The 24,777-nt window shown below is 38.7% G+C and overlaps 1 protein-coding gene across 2 annotated transcripts; it reads right to left on the reverse strand.

The window, feature by feature from the left end:
* Positions 1-361: 361 nt before the first annotated feature.
* Positions 362-20,094, reverse strand: SELENOS (selenoprotein S). Of its 2 annotated transcripts, none has more exons than XM_043989930.1 (6): positions 19,936-20,094; positions 18,549-18,686; positions 16,677-16,783; positions 7,760-7,852; positions 7,579-7,654; positions 362-971 (listed from the first exon to the last, which is right to left on the reverse strand). In XM_043989930.1, exons 1-6 carry the CDS (start codon positions 20,084-20,086, stop codon positions 892-894), a joined length of 645 nt encoding a protein of 214 aa, XP_043845865.1. In that variant the 5' UTR covers positions 20,087-20,094; the 3' UTR covers positions 362-891. The 2 variants fall into 2 exon arrangements, with proteins under 2 accessions (XP_043845865.1, XP_043845864.1); XM_043989929.1 differs by having other exon boundaries at positions 7,579-7,657.
* Between the last annotated feature and the right edge of the window lie 4,683 nt (positions 20,095-24,777).

The raw sequence follows: 24,777 nt of genomic DNA on the forward strand, positions 1-24,777 counted from the left end.
TAACATAGGAGTACAAAAAAAGAAAAGATACTTTAGAAATCCACAATTTTGCTCAAAAATATGCTGGATTTTGCTCTAAAAACAAAACAGAAGAGAAGCTTAGACAAAACCCAAGGTCCACATTTTTCTAAATTCCTACACGTTACCTGTGCTGGGTCTGGTAAGATATAGTAGGGAGATGAAGAATCAAAGTATGAAGATGAAAATATTTATAAAATTCATAGTTCTTGAGCTGGAAAGGTGTTTCAACCCCTTCATTTAGTAAATGTCAGAAGGCAGAATGTGAACCCAAGTCATCTGATTCCAGAGCTGGAGTTCTTTCCATTGCATCATGTCTAGTTTAATAAAAAAACATGCTGAGAAAGGCTCTTTGCATTTTTAATATTTACAGTATTTTACAAAGTTCTGTGCATAAAAATGAATATATAGAAAAAAACACCACCAACTATCTATCATCAGTAATCCTCACTGGTGAGTTCACCATTTATAAGGAAGACATCATTCTGCGCAGCCTGTCACAGAGACTCATCTACAGTCATAGACGTTCAAATGATTAAAATATCATGATGAGGCTTTTCTAGAAAGATTATTAATTACCAACTGAAAAACTATATTCCATCTGTGATCAGCCAACAAGAAATTATTTTAAATAATTTTTAAAATGTGCTAAACTAAAACAATGCCACATATAACACTCCCTAAATCCTATCCTATTGGCATTATTTATAACTTTTATTGCCTCCAACTCTTAAATGAATTTACATTTATAGTAACTGAACTAAATGCCACTTCCCCTTAAGTCGTCACTGTGAAAAGCATACGCTAGGCAGCTGCATAGTGGGCTAAAATTTATCTTGCTAATGTCAAGAGACATAAGCAAGATTCTTAACCTCATCCACCAGATGAGGGTCCTCTACGTCCTGGTCTCCATGAACATGTTCCACCTCCTTCTCCAGACAAAGGGTTATAACCTAGAATGACAAAGAAAATTATCACTAGAACAATCAATCTGCAGTTATCTTTGAAAGTCAGCAGCAAACGTAACTTAATATAGGACACACACACACACACAAATTAAGTAGTGAAAAGACTTCACTTTCCCTAATTCATTCACTACCAAGGAGGGGAAAAAAAATTTTTTTGTAGATGAGTGGCCAAAGTGAAGAGTGAACACCCTTTGAAGTAATACCTCTATCAACCCAAACTGACCCATTTACAGCATCACAAAAATAATGTAATTTCAGTGATGGAAGGGGCCTCTGTAGTCATTTGGTCTAATTCATGCCTGAAAAACACCCCAGAGATCATCCAGTAACCTCCAATGAGAATAAAACCACTACCTCCATAAACAGCCCACTCCCCTTTAGTATAATTCTGCTAATAGTTTTGGCTTCTTGGGCCAAATCTAAACAAGTCTAATCAGTCTTCTACATGACAGCCTTTCTTTTCCCCAGGGTAAACCTACGACCCTTCAGTCGATCCTCACATAGCAAAGACTTGACCATCAACTTCCTCCAAGAAATCTCCAGCTTTAATGTCCTTTCTAAAATGTGGCACTCAGAAAGGAAAAAAAATGCTTTACATGTGGCTGACCAAAACTGAAGACACTGGAATGATTATTTCCTTTTTCCTAAAAGTAATGACTTTTAATGTAGCCTGAAATTGTATCTTGGTTGCCATAATCACACTGCTGACTCATACTGAATTTGCAATCCACAAATATCCCTAGATCTTTTTTAGATGAACTGCTGTCTAGCTATGCCTTCTCTTATGGGAAGCTGAATTTCTGAACCCAGTAAAAAAAAATTATATTAATTCTACTTATATTTCATCTTATTACATTTGGCTCAATTTCAGTCTGTCAAGTTTTGGGCTTTTTTTGAATTCTAAATTTTTTTCAGCATCCCAGGTCATTTGTTCCATCTCAGCTTTATGTCATTTGTAAATATGATTGAGTGTGCTATCTATGTCTTTATCTAAGTCACTGAAAAAACAGTTCAGTAGCACAGGACCAACCATGGATCCCATGACATTCCACTGTACACCTCATTCTAGGTTGGCCTTAAACCATTAAAAACTGCTTTTTCAACTTGCACATTCCACCAGGTCTTAATTCACCTAATGGTTATTATTTAGCACAAATTTCTGCTATCTTTCCCCCAAAATACTGTCAAACATCTGGCTAAAATCTAAGTTTACCTATTCCTTTAGTAAGACTGTCAACCATCTCTTTAATAACACATGCTAAAATTTTACCCAGAACCTATGCCAAGCTCATTAGCTTATAGCCTAGAGTAAATTCTGTTCTAGATTCTGAAAAATAGGACAATATGTGCATTTCTTTAGTCCTGAAGTTTACTATTTTCCCCAGTCTTTCAAAGATCAGTGGCAGTGGCTTAATAATTACATCAACCGAGTGAGCTCCCGAACTCATGACACGATCACTCCAAAAAACATCCAAATAAGGTCATAGGAAAATGCCCGGAGCAGCAAAACTCACAGAAGAATGTGCTGAAATCATCTTCTAACCAAGAACGGCTTGAAAGGTCAGAAGGAGGGAGCTGCTGTGCTGATACAGGAGTCGGGCCCCACCCCACAGTCACCCTGACACAGATCCAGTCTCAGGAAGTCCTTACCAGAGAAGGAGACCCCCAGAGCCTCTGAATCAGCTGAAGCACCAATGGCATCTGGAACTAAGCTCACAGTCTGGTGAGTGGGCTGAGCCCTGGGCAAGGGAGAGACTACAGGTGTCTATGCTGGTGCTAAGGCAGAACTTGGATTTTACACCCCTACTGAGAACCAGGTGAGAGGCTCGAGTAGAAGTGGCCCAGGTTGGGGAGGGGCACAGGCTCGTCGGAGCTAACAACCACAACACACAAATCTGGTTGATTGGCAAGTTGGTCTGGGGTTATCTATGACCAGGACGGGCGAGGGAAGAACCTGATTCTCCTTAAATCATACCACCTGGGACTTCTTAAGCTTGAGATACTGCAGTCTGGAAACAGTGCCCCACTTTAAGGAGCTAAAAGTCTAGTAAAAGAAAGGCAAGATGAGCCGACAGAGAAAGGTGAGGACCATAGAAAGTTTCTTCAGTAACAAGGAAGACCAAGGGGCACCCTCAGAGGAAGATGTCAACATCAGGGCCCCTATATCTAAAGCTTCCAAGAAAAATATGAATTGGTCTCAGGCCATAGAGGTGCTCAAAAAGGACTTTGAAGATAAAATTAGAGAGATAGAGGAAAAAATGGAAAGAGAAATGAGGGTGATGCAGGAAAGACATGAGAAAAAAGTCAACAGCTTGAAAAGTCAAATGGAAAAGGAGGTACAAAAGCTCTCTGATGAAAATAATTGCCTAAGAATTAGGATTGAACAAATGGAAGCCAGTGACTTTATGAGAAACCAAGACACAATAAAGCAAATCCAAATGAATAAAAAAATAGAGGGCAATGTGAAATATCTTCTGGGAAAAACTGCCGACCTGGAAAATAGGTCCAGGAGAGATAATTTGAAAATTATTGGTCTACCTGAAAACCATGATAAAGGAAAGAGCTTAGACACCATCTTCCAAGATATTCTCAGGGAAAATTGCCCTGAAATTCTAGAAGAAGAAGCTAAAATAGAAATTGAAAGAATCTACCAATCACCTCCAGAAAGAGATCCCCAAAAGAAAACTCCTAGGAATATTATAGCCAAATTCCAGAGCTCTCAGGTCAAGGAGAAAATATTGCAAGCTGCTAAAAAGAAAGAATTCAAGTACTGTGGAGCCCCAGTCAGGATAGCACAAGATCTAGCAGCTTCTACATTAAAGGACCGGAGGGCATGGAATATGATATTCCAAAGGGCAAAGGAAATGGGATTTCAACCAAGAATCACCTACCTATTTCAGTGGAAAAAATGGGACTTTAATGAAAAAGAAGACTCTCAGATATTTGTGATGAAAAGACTTGAACTGAATGGCAAATTTGACTTTCAAATACAAGACCCTAGAGAACCATAAAAAAAAAAAATTGGAGCTGGGGGATATACCTGGGGTTGTACAGCGGGCAACTGTCTTGTTCTGAGGCTAGGTTTTGGCTGGGATCCCCCTGGATCCAGGGGTGATGATTTGTCCACTGTGTCACTTAGCTAGATGATAACATCTTTAGGGTTAAATTGAGGGGTGAAGGGAATTCACTGGGGGAGGGGGAAGGGCAGAAGCGAAATCCTACATGAAAGTAACAGGAAAAGGCTTATGGAGTGGGGGAAGAGATGGGAGAGGAGCAGGGCAGTAAATGAATTTTACACTCATCAGAAAAGGTTCAAAGATCTTAAACTCATCAGAGCTGCCTCAAGGAGGGACTAATAGACACACCTAACTGGGTGGAGTAATCTATTTAATCTGGGCAGTAAATGAGCCTAACACTCATCAAAATTGGCTCTAAGACCTCAATCTCATTAGAATTGGCTCAAGGAGGGAATAATATACACACTCAATTGGATGGAGTAATCTGTCTAACCCTGCAGGAAAATAGGAGGGGAAAGGGATAAAGAGAGAGGGGCAAAAGAAGGAAGGGCAGAGTGGGGAAGGGGACAGACAGACGCAAATCCCTTTTGAAGAGTGATAGGATGAAAGAAGATGGATAATGGAATAAATATCATGGGGAAGGGAATAGGATGAAAGGGAAACAGTTAACAATAGTAATCATGAAAAAGAGAAAAGGGGGAAAAATTGTACCAAAATATTTATAGTAACTCTTGGTAGAGGCCAAGAATTGAGAATCAAGGGAATGTCCATTAATTGAGGAATGATGGAAAAAGCTTTGTAGTGGAATGGACTTGTGCTACAGGAAATGACAAACAGGATGATCCCCAAAAAACCTTGAAAGACTAATGAACATCAATGTATAGTGAAGTGAGCAGAGCTGAGAGGACATTGTGCGGAGTGACAGCAGTATTATTTAATGAGTAATTGTGAATGACTTAACTACTCTCAGCAGTGCAATGATCCAAGACAATGCCAAGGAACTAATGAGGAAGCTTACTATGCACCCCTAAAGAAAGAACTGATAAAAAGAACACTTGTGGATTGTACATATATAACCTGATTGTGATCTTGTGGAAGGGGGAGGAAAGGGAGGGAGAAAAATTTAGTACTCTAAATCTTATGAAAATGAATGTTGAAAACTACCTTACATGTAAATGGAAAATAAAATAAATGTTTGTTGAAAGAAAATAAAGGCTATTAAAAAAAATAATTACATCAACCAATTCAATCAGTAACCTTAGCAATAGTTATTTGTGCTATGGCTGTAGCACACTGTGTAACCATTGTTATAAGTATTGAGATCTCCCCACACTGCCTCGGCTCCCCCTACTGGAGTCCAGGGCCCGATACCTGTGTCTATAGCCTATCCTTGCTTGCAAGTCATTTCCTTCACTTTTAAATTAAACCTTCTGATTAATTCCTGACTCACCTGTCTCTAGCCTGCACTGTTTGGTTCTGGCCATCCTCAGGTTAGAGGCTGGTTCTGATCCAGTTGACAATTTTCAATGCTACCCCCTCCCCTATCATTTAGTTAACTATTTCGTCTGAATTTGGTATATACCTTTGCAACATTTAAATAACAAGACCTCATCAAGTCTCTGTGAGATTTCTATAAGATCAACTTTGTCTCCTTGTGTTAGATTCTTTAGTTTAACTTGTTACTTAAAGTGTACATTTGTGTATATGCATATAGAAGCAACTGGGTTTTATTACTGGCTCCTTTCTCAGATTCTATCTCCTGAGAAACTGAATGTCTCAAATGCTATTCTTTTCCTACACAGTAAGGTGTTCCTACACTATCTTTGGTATCTTTTTACACACATAAGCAGTTATACATACAAGCATATTTCTTTCTCCTTCCTTTCACTTTAAAGTTCTTGTTAGATTTTTTTAGGATTCCAGACAAATTAGCAGCACTTCTTAGATGCATTCCACCCCTGGCCTGAAGCTTGTCATTGCTGTTATAAGCAATGACCTAGAAATCCTGTTCTCAGATACCATCTTCATAATCAGCTGCTCACTTCCCAAATCTGTTTTTCTCCTCTGAACAACTTATTTTCAGTGGGCAGCAGTGACAAAAACCACTTGTGTCCTAAGTCTTCAGCTCCTTGCCCAAGACTTCATAATCTTTGGCACTACTTTCTGGGTTCCTTCTGGCAAAATCATTTATGTCTGCATGAATCACAAGTCATCTAATTTGATGAGTTGGAGGCAGGGTAATACAGTATAACAAGTACTAGATTTGGAATCAGAGGATCTGGACTCAAATGGATACTTTGTTAGCTGACCTTCAAGTCTCAGATTTGTTTCTCGGCTTCACCTTTTTACACAATCCTTACATTTTCCCCATCCATTAACATCTGACACAGATAAAAATTTTCCTCTCATCCTTCCTCTTTCCTCTTCTTTAGGTTAATTAGTTTTGATTACTTTAGAAAGTTCAGGAGAATGACTATACATGGATAACCTAAGTAAAGTTGCTTGCCCTCTTAATGGAGGGGAGAGGCAAAGGGAGAGACAGGAGGGAGAGAATTTGGAACTCAAAATTTGAAAAAAAAAATAGAATGTTAAAATTGTTTTTACATGTAATTGGGGGGGGAAATAAAATATTAATTTTTTTTAAGTTCAGCAGAATGGTACATAGATCCCCCCTTCTTTTTACCCTCCACCCCTTAGCCAACAAATTGTCTAAAATAGCTTTTTGATACAACCATCACAAATCATGTGATTTGCAATTTGTCATTTTCCCCTAAGGCTCATTATATTTTCCATGTTAACATACTGTGTTACTGTAACTAATATAGCAGAAATTTTATAATTACAAAACTACATGTCCTGCAAAATGCACACTCATCTCTCATGTCCTATGAAAAGAAATGTCATGTCTAGAGTCCCACCCTCAAAGAACTGTTCTGCAACAAGAATCTAACACATAAAAAATGGAGACTATAAAATGAAATATGACAATGTCAAATTGAGCAAAAAAAGAAAAATTCAGTATAAACCATATAATGAGTTAGGAGTTTAAAATTTTATAGAATGACACTTGTGGTGTAGTAGAAAGGCCACTGGCCTCAAAGTCAGAAGATTTCAATTCAAATCCTGCCAGTGACACTTACTACCTTTGTGACCTTGGGCAAGCCACTTAGTGGCTTCTTAGTGGTCTCTGGACCTTGGCTTCCTCATTTGTAAAGTGAGATCTCTTGTGGCTCTGTATCCACAAACCTATTAGAATTTTTAAAAAATTTTCCCGCCAAACTCATTTGAGCTTCTTAGGCCACTTATTATTGCTGAGTTCAAAAAAGGCCAAATAGAATAATTTTGATCTCCCTTCTTGGCTTCTAATTCACTGGTTTCAGAGTCTGAAAGCTGCAGTTGTCTAGTTTTTGAGTGTGGTTTTGAATGACTGTTCCTTCAGACCAATTTTTCTATTAGTTTATGAGCCCCAAAGTCCATTTAAACATAAAACAATCTGTTTCCTTTATTAAATACATCCAAGACTGAAACAATTGCTTCTTTTAAGTCACCAACAAAACAATTTAGTTGGTGCTTACCACTTCCCCGCAAAGGCTTTCTGTCAGGTTTAGGCTTTGGTACAGATGAAGAACTGGAAGAACCAGGTTCAGGTTTCTGCTGTTGACATATAAAACAAATATGTTTTTTATAAGTAATTTTAAAATCTGATTTTAAAAATAATTGACTTAAAATGTGAAAATACAGGATAAAGTTTGTCACCTCTGACCACTTTTTAGAATTTCCTTTATAGCTTTTTCCTTCTTGCATGCTTTCCCACATCTCTATCTTCTGTCTTCTTTTCTCCTCTTCAAGCTAAGGATTAAATATGGTAATCATTAGACTATACACACGTTGTGTGTGTATATGTACATATGTATAGTTCTAGCAGCATTATCCTAAAAACACTTGACAAGTTTTTTATAACTCAAACCTTCCTCATAAAAATTATTTCATGATTAGATAACATAAAAAGAACACTATAAAACTAGATAGCGGGGCAGCTAGGTGGCGCAGTGGATAGAGCACCGGCCCTGGAGCCAGGAGTACCTGAGTTCAAATCCGGCCTCAGACACTTAACACTTACTAGCTGTGTGACCCTGGGCAAGTCACTTAACCCCAATTGCCTCACCAAAAAAAAAAAAAAAACAACTAGATAGCAATATAGTTCATAGTTCTCTGTGAAATATTGGTAAAACTCTTCTCAAAATGTTAGGTGCACTGTGCAATTTAAATATAAAATGCAATCCTTATTCCATAATGGCATTTTTCAGCTTCAACATAACCAAAATTATGTTTTTTTAAAGAGTGAAAACCATTTACAAAACCAGATAGGACTTACTGTCTTTTCAGTATAGTGGTAGTCTAATAAATGCACTTTAACCCTTTGAACTTCACTATTATTTCCATTTTACTTCTGAAAAAGGCCCCAGTGGCAAGTGGCTCATATTTTAACATTTTTGGAGGGTATTGTTGGAAGGAACTCCAGGTAACCTAGACAAACTTCTACCCAAAGTATGAATTCTGCCTACATTTCCAAGAAATAGCTGCCCTGTTTCCTTTTAACATGTTCAATGATGAAGAACCTATCACTTCATTCAATTTTTGGAAATTCTTAATTGATATTTTAGGAAATATTTTCCTTCTGCTGAGTTCAAGTCTGTCTCATTGTCTCATAGGATCCCAGATATAGAGTTGACAAATATCTCAGGGAGTCATTTTAGTCTACTCCTTTCATTTTATAGATGAGAAAGCTGAGAACTACAGAGGTTAAATGATCAACCCAAAGTCACATAGAAATAAATAAATGACAAATAGGGGGCAGCTAGGTGGCACAGTAGATAAAGCACCAGCCCTGGATTCAGGAGGACCTGAGTTCAAATCCAACCTCAGACACGACACCTCCTAGCTGTGTGACCTTAGGCAAGTCACTTAACCCTCACTGCCCCACCAAAAAAAAGAAAGATAGAAAGAAAGAAATGACAAATTACAGATACTGAATATAGGTCCCACATTCAAATCCAGCATTCTTTCTACCCATACCACAGTACCTCCTGCAGTCTCAATGTACTGTTCCCTATCCTTTGCTTTCCTGGGGCTAAGAAAAACAAATCTAGTCTCTCCCACATGAAGATCCTTAAAATATTTGACCCCCTCTAAATTTTCTCTTAAGTGTCCTCAGTTCCTTTAACCATTTCTAATTAACTAAGATTTCAAATCCCTTTAAGATTTTTGGTATACTTATTTGTATGCACTCCTGTCACTTTCCCTTCTGAAATGAAGTACCCAGAGTGTGACCAATACTTCAGACATGGTCAGAGGAATATACAATGGAACTACTGTCTCCCTCATTCTAGACATAACTTTTATTATTCCAATGAATATAATATTAGCAGTTGTGGCCACTACATCATACTCTTGACTCACATTGAACTTGCTACATACAAAAAGCCCTTTACTTTTTTATAAACTACTTTAAAGTAGATACTGTACTTGTAGCTCTGCCTCTGGGGCCATCTCCAGTTGTCCTGAAATATATCCTGCCACTGAACTCAGATGGCTCTGGAGGACAGAGTGAGGCTGGTGACTTTGCACAGCCCTTCCCCACTTAAATCCAATTCACTGCAAGTCTTGACATAACTTCCCCAATGTCATGGACTTTTTTGAGAATGAAGGACAAATGAACAACTTGTAGCTGATTGTTCAAATCTAAGTGCCAGATATTATATTTCTCCCTTCTAATGTTACATCTTTCATTTTATAAAGTGACACGAAATTAATATTGAACATCAATACAATTAAATGTTAATTATTTACATTTAATTTTAATACTGTAATATTTCAGTCTATCACTAAGTCTCCCTCAGAAATATTATTTGCTCCCTTTTCTTTTAATATGGTCAGAGTGTGTAGTCTTCTGGTTCTCTTTTCCTTTTTGCATTTTATCATGAATCTTTCTACATTTAGTTATATTCCTCACATTTGCTGGTCACAATTAATTTGATACTCTACTTTTAGACATTTAGATTATTTTATATGCATACATGTGTATACATGTACAGACATAAATACACAAACACACAACTAGAATGATGCTATAAAAATCTTTGAACAGTTAGCTTTTTGTTATTTTATGCTATTCTCAACAATGGAATTACTGGACAAAAGGTATGATTATTTTTGTTGCTTTTTACTGGCAGAATAGCCTCTAAAAGGATTCTACTAATTTGCAATTCTACCAACTCAAAATTTACCTGTTTCTTCAAAACCTTACTGACATAATTTCATTGCTTTTAGTAATTTTTTACCAATTTGATGTTTGTGTGGTGATGTGTCCAAGTTGTTTTAATTTTTATCTCTTTGACTCACTGGATTGAGCATTTTTCAGTTACTAACAATTTTGTCCTCTTCGAAAATTCTCCTTTCATATCTATCAATCATGCTACCTTGAATTTCTAATATAATTGTTTGTTAGATATTTTCGGTCATAAATATTTCCCCATTCTCTTCTTGTGTTGAATAGAAATCTTAATGTCTATCTTGTCCCTAATAATTGCATTTGTTAAAAAGAAAAAGTTATCTCTCCACAATTAAGAAAAATATCCTATGTTTTAAGATCTTTCTCCTGTTTGCTTACATAATTTATTGTCTGTCATTGAACTATTAAAATTTAAACATTATGCATCTTGAAGTTTGCAGAATAAGTGTTTGATGTTTTTTTTTTTGATTTTCCAGATATTTTGCCAATTCTTTTGCTTGGCACTTTTGTTTTCAAGTTTGGAGCAATTTTCTTGTATTGCAGTATTGCAGTTTGAATTACCATGTGCTTCTGAGAGGCCTTTACTCCTTAAGTTGCCTCTACATATTCTGTCTTTGAGATTACTACGTCTGAGTTTTTATTTTCTTTGAATTTATCAAATGTTAATCTTTTATATAAATTTAATTGGGTATCTTTTCTACTCCAGTGATTATATATATATATATATATATATATATATATATATATATATATGTCTATTTTGATAAGTATTAGAAAGTTTTTGTGATAATTACTTTTTAATATATTTTAAAGTCTCAGAGTATTAAACCACCTTCATCAGCTTCATTTTGTTCCAGTATTCTCCTTGATATTCATTTAGAAGGGAAGGCACAAATTCAAAATTAGAAAAAAAATCTTTCATGATCCAGAAAAGCCTGGATCAAAGGTCTGATATTTTCATTTTTGTTACTTCAATCTTATCCCAGAGTGGTGTGATCTTCCTCCCTCCCCAGAAATGGTGATCTAAAAGCACTCTTTAGGGAGTCTCAATGAGTACTTTGTAGCTTTTCAAGACGGTTCAGGAAACTAATATTTCTACAGGACCATCCTCAAGAGACTTAAAATAATATTTTATACTTCAACACTTCAGCTATAAGTGACTATTTTATCTATTTATACCAGGGCAAAAATTCCCATTCTATTAAACAAGTTAGTATTCAGATAATAGAAGACGACATAGGGTGATAGAAGCCAATTTTGTTCTGACCCTGTGTCATCTCTAAATAACAATAATAGCTAAAATTTACATAGCACCTACTATGTACAAGGCACAGTGTTAAGTGTCTTATAAATGTTATCTCATTTGATTCTCACAACAACCCAGGGAGGTAAGTGCTATTATTAACACCCTCATTTTACCACTGGGCAATCAGAGGTTAAATGACTTGCCCAAGGTTACAATAGTTGGCAATTGACCGAGGCCAGATTTGAATCAACCCTCCCCTTTTCCCAAAACCTATTTAAAGATTCATATGATTTAGAGTGAGAAAGAACCTACAAGTTCATCTAAATCCAATCTCCTAATTTTACAGATGAGGAAAGTTGATGTATAGGGAGTTCATTTATTTTTTCCTTAGGTCATATAAACAAAAGGTATCTAAAGAAACTGAATGCTATTTTCTTTCCACCAAACCAATCTCTAACCTCTTTATTGGGGAAATAGTATGCCAAACACCACAGGGGAAAGAGGGATCATGGACATACCTTCTACCACTATTTCCACTTTACTCATTTAGAGAAGTAATTATCTTGCTAATATATTAACAACCAATTATTTAATTGAGATTAAAGCTTTCTCTCTTTATTTCATCATTTAGGGACCAGCCCCCGCAGGCAGGTCAGTCTCTGAAGGGTATGACTGATAGAGATTTCCCTGGTACTCAGGGAACTTGTTCCTTGGGCAGGATCCCACCCAACTAGGAGACCTTACTTCTATTTAGAGTATAAACAGAATCTAATCTAAGGGAATTCTTGCCCTTAGGAAATAAACCTAAATCCTTGCACCCCTCCACTGGAATTTGGGGTGACTCAGCTCATGAAGAAGAAAACCAACCAGGGTGGTCTGGGTGGAGATGGATTCCTCTGTCTAGATTGCTGGAGGCAGCTGAGTCTTTGTGATTAAGCCCCCAAAAGGACAAACTCCACTCATCATTAAAGTGTCCACCCATCAGGGTTGATTTTTACTTGTCAGGGGCATTCCCTTTCAACAAAATATTTAAGGCATTCGGTGTCTCCAGTGTCTTTGGTTACCAAAAGAAACCACTGACCATAAATTTATTGTTGATTAAATAGCCTAATTAATAAAGTGATTATTAATTACCCAGAAACTCTGTCTCTCTGGTTTTTCACTTGTCACATCATAGATAAGTAGGCATATGACATGCCATCCCTATTTACTATAGTTCTGTCTGCTTCCTGTGCCCTTTGGGACCTCTCATTTGTTATACACGAACTCCTCTTCTTCAAACATTCCAGTACCCCTTTAAATTATATTTAATGAAAGATTGGTTGTCCCCTAAGGATTCCAGTCTTCACAACCAGCTCCATTAGAGGAGACTTCTTGTAGCCTCAGTGGCGCTGGATGATGTACAACAAGCATCCTGACCCTACTGATGCTTCCTTCCAGATCATGCATACCTTTGATACCATCTTCCAAGTGGGAAGAAAAGCACACTTGTGCACTGCTGGTGAAATTATGAATTGGTCTGGTCATTCTGGAAAGCAATTTGAAACTACGCCCCAAAAGTCACCAAATTGTGCATACCTTCTGATTCATCAATACCACTACTAGGCCTATAACCCAAAGAGATAAAAGAAAGAGGGTAAAAGATCTATATATATATACACAATATTTATTGCTCATCTTTCTGTTGTAGCAAAAAAACTGGGAACAAACAGATGCCCATCAACTGGAGAATAGCTGAACAAATTATATGAGTGCAATGGAATATTATTGTGCCACAAGAAACAAGGGAAGAGATGGTTTTAGAGAAACTTGGGAGTATTTGTATAAATTAATGCATAGTGAAGTGCACAGAACCGGGAGAAAAAATTATATAATAACAACACATTGTTTATAAAAAGGACAAATTTGGAAAGGCTTAATAACTATAATCAGATGCTGTCTATTTTCTGACAGAGAGGTGATGGACACAAGGTGTGAAAAAAGATTTTTGCACAATAGAAAGATGTAGATATATTTTACTTAACCATACTTATTTTTTACAAGGACTATGTTTTCCTATTTTTTTTTCATGAGGGGAAGGGAGTTCAAGAGCTAGCTCTCTGTCTCTCTTCCTCTCTCTGTGTCTCTATCTGCATATATATAATGAATATATACATAAAGATAGGTAGATAGATAGTTTCATTGAAGCAACTCAGAAAAAGGAAGAGAAGGAAGTTCAGAGGGAAATAAAGACAAGAATGACAGCTTTAAAAATAACATATAATGTGTATTTATGTGTGTGTATATACACAATACATACATGTGTATACTTAAAACAATCAAGCAAGCTGTATGTAATGGATTTTTGATTTTGCACATAAGCCTCTTGCTCTTCTACTTTTATGGAAATTCTGTGTTTGTTGAATTCAGAATTCGAAAGATATCCCTCCTTAAAAATTCAATGCAACTTCTCCCCATTTCTGCTGCAGTCCATCTACAAATATGTAGGTTAATGCCCTATCTCCACAGCCTTCTTCAATCACTTCAGCAACTTGTTTAGCATCTCCTTCACCTCCCCTCACTCTTGACCCTTCAAATACACTGACCTCACAGTTCTTCAACCTCAACTTCTACAACTTCCATTACTCCCCTACTATAGCCACATATCAGCAAGGCCATGGTTCAGACTTTGCCAATCCCCTCCTTCAAAATTCTGACTTCTAAAATCCCATTTACCACAAGCTCACATATTTCCACCTTTCCTAATCCTTCATGTACCTTCACTTTCAGTTCATGGACCCTTCCCTGTTTTCTTGATCTACCTTCTCCATTTGAATTTTACCTTATCTACTTCTGACCCTTGGTCAGTCACTTCAATAATTTACTAACGGAGAATAAGTGGGGAGAATCTTGAAACTTGATTTTAGGTTTTTTTAGTCCATAAAAACTATATGCTATATAGTTCCTCAGTTGGGCCCTTGCAGCTACTCAAGAAGACTTTTTGAACAACTCTGATAATCTCTCTTTCTCCTTAAATAAAGTTCTAAAACATTTATCTCAAGCACCAAAATCCTCTTCTGCCTTTCACATAACTAGATGATCTTACCTTTTAACTTTACTGACCTCAAGGCTTTTCTTTACCCATGCTTTTTGCCTTCCCACCTGTCTCAGAAGAAATTGCCCTATTCTTCAGTAAGGCAGTTTTCAACCTTTGATCCTGTCCCTTTCTGCATGTTACAGGTCAGGATCCTGCTCTATCAATTCCTCTTTCCCATTTTAGCTGCAAACGTGTTAAGATGGCTTGGGTTTTCCAATTTTCCTCTTCCCTGAAAAAAAAAATTCTCTCCTTCATTTCCTCCACCATAAAGTTGTTATTTCATCTTTTTCACTAATTCTTGAATTACCATATTTTGAACTACTTACAGAATAGCTCTACTTGGATGTAAGGGGTAGAGAGGAAGGGATTCAAACAGAACTCATTTACCCTTCCCCCTGCCTCAACACTTCCTCTTGGCTTCTCCATTCCTGTGATTGAGTAGTAAAACTTAAGCTCTTTCAATATAGAGACAATTTTTTCTTTTGTCTTTGTATCCTAATACAGTGCCTTTTACATAGAAGCTGTTTAATAAAAGTAGAGGTGATGATCATTAGCTGCCTAGACTGATATAACAACACGACTAATTTCCACATTTCCAGTCTCTTCCTTTGCATTTAGTAATCAGTTTAAAATTGTCGTTCAACTTTGAGGTTTCACCTCACACCCAGAAAAATTTGACAAAAGATAGAAAGACAATGTTGGAAGCACTGGAAAAGGTTAGGCACACTAATGCACTTTGGGGATTAATTGAAGAGAGGGACTTAAATGTCCATATCATTTGTCCCAGAGATTGCACTACTAGGCCCAAAGAAAGGACCCAAATACACCAAAATATTCATAGCGGCATTTTCTCTAGTAGCAAAGAACTTGAAATAAAGCCCATCGACTGGGGAATAGTTAAAAGTACATGAGTGTAATGGGATATTAATGTGTTGTTAGAAACATTGAATATAATGAACACAGAGAAGCATGGAAAGGTTTCCAAGAATCGGTAAATATACAGGACTTAGAACCAGGAAAACAATCTATACAATGACTATCTATACAATGTAAATGAAATGAACAACTTGAAAGGTGGGAAATTATAACAACTGGCTTAGCTCCAAAGAAGAGATAAAAGACACTTCTGCTCCTACTCTTTTTTGTAGAGGTGAGGGACCTCTTTGTGGAACATTGTATATAATGTCAGACTTTTTCAAAATGTTAATTTTGCTAAACTTTCTTTTTATCTTTATTATAAAAGATGGCTCTCTGGAAGGGGTGGGGAGAAGGATATTTTGGCAAACATAAATGATGTAAAAACAAAATAAATTACTAATAGTTTATTTTTTAAAAATAGATGAAAAAACTCTTCTACAAAGGAGCTCTTGCTATCTATATCATGTGGTGAGTAAAAAAATTGCAGTTAGGTGGCACTTTGAAGCTTAGACAGTCTGTTACACAGAGATTCTCACGGTAACAGTATTTGATATATAATGGAAACATTCTTTGCTGCTAAATTAAACTACCATATGAAGAATGGGCAACAGAAGTAGCATCAGGCAAGACAAACTATACTTAGCATTCAACTCTGAAATCAACCAACAAGGTATGTTGCTGAAAACAGTACCTGCTCTAAGAGAATGTATATAAGGCACTCAATGTGTACAAAGCTTACATTCTTGAGACAGCCTTGAGACAGCACACAAATATTTTAGTAATAAGAGAACAAAATATGCAATGAACATTCTGTTATGTGTCATGCTACATGGAAAGGTTGTTGTTATACCTCACAACTCATTGATTCCCACTATCCAGAATTCTTGTAAAAAAATGAAAAATTACTCTTTCCCTGTAACCCCAAATACACATATAAATATGAAATAAGTTTTTTTAAAAAGCCTATTAGCTAGGGGTAGCTAGGTGGCAAAGTGGATAGAGCACCAACCCTGGATTCAGGAGGACCTGAATTCAAATATGGCCTCAGACACTTAACACTTACTAGCTGTGTGACCCTGGGCAAGTCACTTAACCCCAACTGCCACACACACACAAACCTATTAGCTTCAACCTTTTATACCTGCTTTAATTTTTCTTTATACTTTTCAGCTTGTGCATTTAATTCTTCTTGCATTCTCAAACGAGCAGCTGCTAAGGCTTCCTGTTGTTTAACAACGACATCAGGTTCTAGAAAATCAAGACAGGAAAAGAATCGCAAGACAGTGCCTTAAATAACAAGAAAATGTAAAAGTAAAAAAATGTAATTCCCCATTAATCTGTTTATTCCACACAGTTCTAGTTTGTATTTAGTCTTATGAATACTTATATTTTGGAAGCTGTTTTATTGTTAAAATTCAGCAGTTCAATGGAAAAAAGCTCTTGATTTGGAAGTAGAAGACCCAGGGATGGAATCCTAGTTCTTCCTTAATTCTTATTTAGTTCTACTTACTACCTGTAGTGACCTTGAACCAAGTAACTTTCTGGGCTTCAGTTTTTCTATCTGTAATATGAGGGGTATGGAGATATGTTATTTGAAGGAGAGGAAAGAATACAAACTTTCTGATGATGAGAGGATGGGGAGAGGGGTATATCAGGAAAACCTTCCTGGATATATCACCTGAGCAAAAGTGAAGGATTCTAAGAGATAAAGATGTGGACAGCATGGGTTTTAGAGTTATGAAAGAAATTCAGGTCAGGAATTACAAAAAGATATTGCTTTAGAGCAGGTGTTCTTAATTGTTTTTATGTAATGGATTGCTTACATAGTCTGTTAAAGTCTATGGATATCTTTCCAAAATACTTTTTAAAAAACTAATCAAAGCAGAAAAAACAAAAAACATTAATAAAATTTATTTTTTAAATACAAAATTATAGTCCTTTATTTGTGGGGAAACAGTCAAAATTTACTCAGAGCCAAATTGGGTGCTTAATATCAGCTTTAATAAAAAACAAAACAAGGCTGTGACTTTAAAATAATCAGACTGATCCTAGATGATTCACAAATTGACAGTTCAGAACTGTGTCCTAGTACTGGATATATCCAAGTGTCAGGTTGCAAAGAAAAAATAACTAATAAATCTGGATACAATTTCTTTTGAGATTGGGTACATGTTCATATGATTTTAATAAGCATAACAATTTTTTTAAATGGTAGTTTGTAGCAATGTGCCAGTAATGCAAACTGCAGCAGTTAAGAGTTAACTTAGGGTTCTCAGTCAAAATTATAACAGTGAATGAGAGAGAGATAGAATTTGGAACTCAAAACTTTAAATAAATATTAAAATATTTTTTAAAAACCACAACAACTATAGTGGTTCCAGGTTTAGAAGGTAGAGGTAAAGGATCCCTACTGGTCACTAGACTTCACCTAACAAAGACAGTTTTTGCTTCCCTGTAAAGCTTAAACACCCAGCAAATGTAAATCGAATTGAGTCAGATCTCTCTGATGACTATCATTTGAGCTTTGACTGGAAACTGTATATCAATGCCTTCAAGCAACAGGTTGCCTCTCTTTCTTTAAAAGCCAAGAAAATTCACATGGCTCCTAAATTTGGAAGCTGACTCGCAGATCCAAAGAACAAAATTTGTTAAGCCTTGATACATATCTATAAATAAATATACAGGACTTAGAACCATTCTTTTGAGAAATTTTAGAAACCATTTTTAATCAATCTTATAAACAGCTACTTCTAAAACAACTATGAAGTGTTATATACTATGAAAAACATACTACCAAGGTGAAAATTCAAGAACTACCATACAATTATAATCCCAGATGAATAAAAAAAGAAATATTACATTCATCAAAATGTATTTAAAGTAAATTCCAACTCTTCTTTTTAAAGCTACCACCATCTTAACATCATCAATCAGATGTCTAATTGAAAAAATAATTAGGTGTCCAGGATATCACTTCTATTTTCATATTTCTTATTTATTTGCAACTACAGACCTATATTAGATGCAATCGATGCATCCAAGCTTCTCTGTCTCATGACTCTGAAGTTACTGGAAAGCTTTTGAAAGATCAGGTAGAGGATAACCAAGCTGAAAAGAAGGTACCAGCCATAATTGGAAAGCAGCCAGCCCACTAGAAAAAGGGGAAAAAAAAGGTTATTAGCCATATTCGAAGTGGTGTTCCCTCTTTCTCTCCCTCTCTCCCTCTCTTCCTCTCTCCTCTCTTCCTCTCTCTCTCTCTCTCTCTCCTTCCCCCCCCACTTCCCTATAACCTCCCCTCCCCCCTTCTCTCTTTCTCATCAAGCTGACTTCTCCCGCAAAGGAAACATAAGGCCACATAAGCAAACTCCAGGTGTCACAACTGCTACTGCCATGACTCATGCAGAACAAGTCCAAGTACTGGCAGGAGTTGTGAGAAACAATTTTTAAGTATCAAGTCAAGTAGATAAAATGGGGTTTTGGTGGTCCAGTCACTCAATATGAGTGCTGGGGGATCCAAAGAAGGGCAAATGACAGTCCCTGCTCCTCCGGGGCTCACTCCCAAGTATAAATAGGGCTGGATAAAAAGGGACTCATGTCTCATACTATGAACCACCTAAGGATTCGTGAATAACACACAAAGTCGATGTCATTTCAGAAAGCCACAGGCTGGGGTAGGGGGTTCGGGGGTCACACCATTGCACCAGAGGCTTCCCAAACTCTGAGATTGCTGGGGGAGAGGGGGAGTCAGAGTATGGAGTCGCTTCTCATACTCACACGTAGTGGGTTTTGTGTTTGCTTCTATTTCGGACAAGTCCCACCCACCCCCCTCACGTTGAAAGACCCCCTTTCTCTCCTCGAGCTTCATTCAACCGGGAGACTTCCTCTCCTGGTTCTGGGAAGAACAGCATGTTTACCCAGACTCATCCTCTGCAAGCACAGGACTGCACCGTCACCTCCAACTTGTCCGCCCGGCGGAGGAGGCCGAGGTTTCACAAGGAGCCTCCTCGGGCCCCTTGCCTCGAACCCCGAGCCAAGCTGGGTGGGCGCGTCCAAGGGGTGTCCTAACGAACAAGACCCGGCGTCCCTGGCATCGTGCTTCTGAGATCGCTGTCGGGGACATGGGAAGGCCGAGTTCCAGGGGTTGGGAGTAGGGGAGGGGTGGGGGGGGGGAGACTATGCAGACGCCGCCGCACGAACTAACGGTCCCTGGGGTGAGGGTCGGGCGCGCGGGCCCCCAGACTTTACACCAGCTCCCCTACCCTCAACCTCTCGCCATACCGCCACGCCCCACCCCGCCCCGCCACGACCACAACCCCGCAGCCCCGCAGCCCCCTCTGTAGGACGGAGCATAGTAAAGAGTGGTTTGTTCGTTATCCCTCCAACGGTTCCGACCGGCTCACCCGTGTTCTGGAGAAAGCGGATTCCCTCCTGCTCTAAGGCCGGTTTGGCAAGGAGCCGCTCCTCCTCGTTTGGCTCCATCTTCCAGGCCTTCGCTGTTCTTTTTGAGGTCGGAGGATCCGGGATGCTGACCAGTTCATGCAAACACGCCATTCGCCGGGCGGAGCGGGAGCCCCCGCCCCTCCGGCCAATGCGGTGCCTAAGCGTCAACGAGAGCAGCCAATCAGGGAGAAGGGGCGGGTTCCGACAGCTGGAGGCGGTGAAGCGGAAAAGAAAGGGGGGAGGAAAGGGCGGGGAGTTGGGGGGGGAGGAGAAGAGCGGGGAGGGAGGAGGTGGAGGATGGAGGGGGCGGAGTCAGAAAGAGGGAGAAAAGAGTTCAAGTTCTTTGTAATGAACACCTGTCCCCTGGGGTCGCACCCTCGAATACACTAGAACCTGATAGTTACAGGAGTTCAACCTAATGTATTTGATCAAATGTGTACTGAACTTCAATGCTGTTTCGTTTTAAAAGCCCTTCACAGTGTGGCTCCAGCCTACCTTTCCAGCTGTGTCATCCGCCTCTGCACCTTCCTAAATTTCAGCCGAATTGGCCTGCTTGTTGGTCATCTCATACTCTATATCTGGATACTGTAGATTTCTTTCTTACATTCATTCATTCATTCATTCATTCATTCATTTTTCGGGGCAATGAGGGTTAAGTGACTTGCCCAGGCTCACACAGCTAGTAAGTGTCAGGTGTCTGAGGCCAGATTTGAATTCAGGTCCTCCTGAATCCAGTACCGGTGCTTTATCCACTAAGCCATCTAGCTGCCCCCCTGCTATGCCTTTTAAACGGGTTGTCCTCCCGTTCCTGGGATGCACTGTCTAGAACTCCAGATTGTAGCTATGGTATAGTGGTGGTGGTGGTTGTTTGTCCTTCATTCTTGAATATGACCATGATGTCAGGAAGATGGTGTCATGATTTGCAAGGGAATTGAATTTAAGTGAGGCAGGACTGTGCAAAATCACCATCCTCCCTTTTTTCCTCCAAAGCCATCTGTTTCCAGTGATAAGATATAAACCAGTAGGACTGGAGATGGCTCAGGATGCTGGGAGACCTTGGCCTTTTTAAGCTAAGGTCTTTCCCAGATCTGTTTGTCTGAGGTAACGCCCATTCAGTGATTAAGGGTAGGTGAAAAGGAGGCAAAGAAAGGTCTCTTTTACCTAATTTTTTTTTAAATCAATCTGTGAGGGGAAGGCCCTCAGGGTTTCTGGCTAAAACAGGAACAATTGCTATTTACACTCACTCTGAGTCATCAAATCCCACCACCTCAATCAATAGAGCCTGGCTGCTTGATTCATCAACTGGCCATCATGGAGGGAAGCAGACTGATAGGGGCTTGGGAACTCTAGAACTGGATCAAGAGCTCCAACCCCTCAGGGCTACTCTGAGACAGAGGAGACCCAACCAGGGAGTGAAAGCCAAAGCAGGGAGAGTTCAGATCATGCACTATACTATACCATAGAAAAGAGAGATCTAAATAACAGTACATTTGACCAATCAGTTCTTGAAACTGTAGAAGTAAACTGATAAAAGGCCCACTAAGTGGATCATAGGATTCTAGAGCTTGGTGGAACTCCCTGTTTTACAGAAAGAGGCTCAGAAAGGGAAGGACCTAGACCTGGACCCCAAAGGCAGTAAGTAGCAAATCTGAGCTTTCAACTCCTGATCCAAACCCAGTCATGCTCCCCTCCTGCCACACTAAGACTCTTTCTTCTACATTCACTCATGATGGGAATGAGGACTCTCCAGTGACATAGTGGACAGAATGCTGGACTTGTCAGGAAGTCAGTTCAAATCCTGTCTCATTTATTAGTAGCTCTGTGACCCTGGGTAAGTCACTTTAAACTTTCTCAATCTCTGTTTACTTATTTTTAAAAACCAGGAATCTTGGGAGGTAATGTATGTAAAATGCTTGGCAAACATCAAAGCAATTTATAAATGCTTGTTATTATTAGAATAGAATCTCTTCAAAGTTCATCCCTTGGGGGCAGCTAGGTGGCACAGTTGATGAGCACCATTCCTGGAGTCAGGAGGACCTGAGTTCAAATGTTGCCTCAAACACTTGACACTTAACTAGCTGTGTGACCCTGGGCAAGTCACTTAACTCCAGTTGCCTCACCAAAAAAAAGCTCATCCCTTCAAAGCACCACTTCCTAGGAAGTCTATCCTGATTACCTCCTTGCCCTCTCCTGAGGAAATCATTTCATATTTGCATTTAATTATGTATTTTCCCCCAATAGAATGTAAACACTTCATGGATAGGGGTGTCCCTCCCCTCCCTTTTTACAATTATATCCCTATACCTAGCACCTTGTAGATGCTCACTCAGTAAATGGTTTTTTAAAATTTTTTTTTTTCTTTTGGTGGGGCAACGGGGGTTAAGTGACTTGCCCAGAGTCACAGAGCTAATAAGTGTCAAGTGTCTGAGGCTGGATTTGAACTCAGGTACTCCTGAATCCAGGGCTGGTGCTTTATCCACTGTGCCACCTAGCTGCCCCAGTAAATGTTTTTTGAATAGCACACTAACCAGTGAGATCATGGGATCAGTGACTTAGAGCTAGAGGGTACCTATCTAGTCAAATCTCCTTGAGGTGGAAATCAGGATCATAGGTTTAGAAATGGATGTGATGTTAGAAGTCATCTAGCTTAACTTTTAATTCACTCATCTTACAATCAAGGAAACTGAAGCCCATATGAGTTACTGACTTACCTAAAGTGATGTAGAAAATAATCCTCAGAGTGGGGAATTGAACCCAAGTCATGATTCCAAGAGCTGCTGCATTTTCTACTTGTATTATCCTCCCCGTTAACTGGGCAGCTCACTAGAAAGAGCTTGCCACTACACCTTAGGGTCACTATATATAACATTACAGGTACAATTGGTATAGCATATAGGCAGAGGTGTGCTGAAGCCAGCTCCAACAGACTTTAGAATGCCCCATAACTTCTCAGAAATCAACAAACCTATTAATCAGGGCTGAATTTATTGTATTGCCAATTGTCAATTGATGAAGAAAATATTAAAAATGTAGATTAAGCTTAAATAATGTGTTGTGTATACATATTCAGAGAACTGGCTGTTAAACATTAACCATTACAGCTATGTATATAGGGCAATAAGGCACTTATGGGTATGGGTTGAAAAACATTTCCTAAGAACTAAGCACAGTATTAGGCACTAAGGATACAAATGCAGAAATAAAGATAGCCCCTATCTTAAGGAGCTTCTGCTAGACGAGGAGACACACAGATAAAGCCATGATGGCTAGGGAGGAGAATTTTGGTTGGCACATTTAGTAGAATGGCATCCATTATGGCTAGAGTTTGGAAAGGGGATGGAGAGGGAGAAATTGTTCTCAGTGAAAGCAAGATTATAGGAAATGGGGACGATACTCCCACAGATGTAAATCTACAGTGGCAACATGGTGTCCTGGAAAGAGCACTTAAACTGGGAGTCAGAAAGCCTGGGTTTCAGTCCTGACTTTGTTACCAGTACCGGTTACTTAGTATTTTGTAAAACCTAGCTAATACATCTTTGAAAATCAGCCTCTTTCTTCTCCAATAGTGTGGCATTCATTGATTTAATATCACACAGGATAGTAGGCCTTGAAGATTTTCGCCATGGAGGGTTTATGAGAGCTATTATTACACTCTAGTTGGTTTTGCTTCCTTTGGAGTACCTGGTTCCCCAATTACAACTGAGAACTTTCAGTATATGATGATTTTTGGGGTGGGGAGGGGAGGGTGCAATTCCCATCCACTGACAAGAAAGTCATCAGTCTGTGGCAGCAAGGGATTCCAAGTTAGTTGTGTGACAATTGAAAAACCTGAGAAGTATTTTCTGGGTAATTAATAATTAATTAGGCTAGCTAATAATAAATTGATGGTCAGTGGTTTTTCTGGGTAAACAGACAAAAACCATGGAGAAACTTAAAGTCTTAATACACTTTTAGAAATGGGGGACCCCCTGACAGATAAAGATCAACCCTTTAATGAAGAGTGGGATTTGATGTCTCCAAGCTCCTTCAGCTGAGAACCTGGCATGATCATGAGACTCAGCCCCCTCCAGCAATCTGGACAGAGGAATCCAACTCCACCCAGAACACTTTGGCTGATTTTCTTCTTCATAAGCTGGGTAGTCCTACACTGCAATGGAAGGGTGCAAGGACATGGGTTTATTTTCAAAGGGCAAGAATTTACCTAGATTAGAATCTGTTTACATTCTAAAAAGTAAAGGTCTCCTAGTTGGGTGAGGTCCTGCCCAAGTTTGAGGAGCCCATTCCCTGAGGACTAGGGCAACCTCTTCTATCAGCCAAGTCCTTCACAAGACCTGGTTCCTGAATGAGGAAATAGAGACAGCCTTAATCCTGATTATTGGCTGTTAATAGCAAAATATTCATTTCTTTCAGTTGACTCCAACCTCAGACTGAGTTAGAAACTCAGTTTACCTCCAGGTAGAGAATGAATGAATGACATTTATTAAGAGGTTACTATGTATGATAAGTTTTGTACTAACTGCTGGGGATATATACAAAAACAAGATATTCTTGCTAAGCAGGAGTCAATATTCTAAATGGGGAGATAAATATGGAACAGTGGTCGAGAGGGAAGGGTGTTTGGGCCTGAGAAATCATGAAGATGGTGAGTGGTACAACTGGGCAATCCACTGACAAAACCAAGACCATGGTAGGGTAGAGTTTATTACTAGTTTGGAAGCAAGATGTGAAAAGGGCACAGCAAACCGTAATCAAACCAATACTACCACTGGAAAGGAAATATCAATCAGCTCTCCTTGGGTTCC

This window comes from Dromiciops gliroides, chromosome 2 (genome assembly GCF_019393635.1).
Source record: "Dromiciops gliroides isolate mDroGli1 chromosome 2, mDroGli1.pri, whole genome shotgun sequence".
Classification (NCBI taxonomy): domain Eukaryota; kingdom Metazoa; phylum Chordata; class Mammalia; order Microbiotheria; family Microbiotheriidae; genus Dromiciops; species Dromiciops gliroides.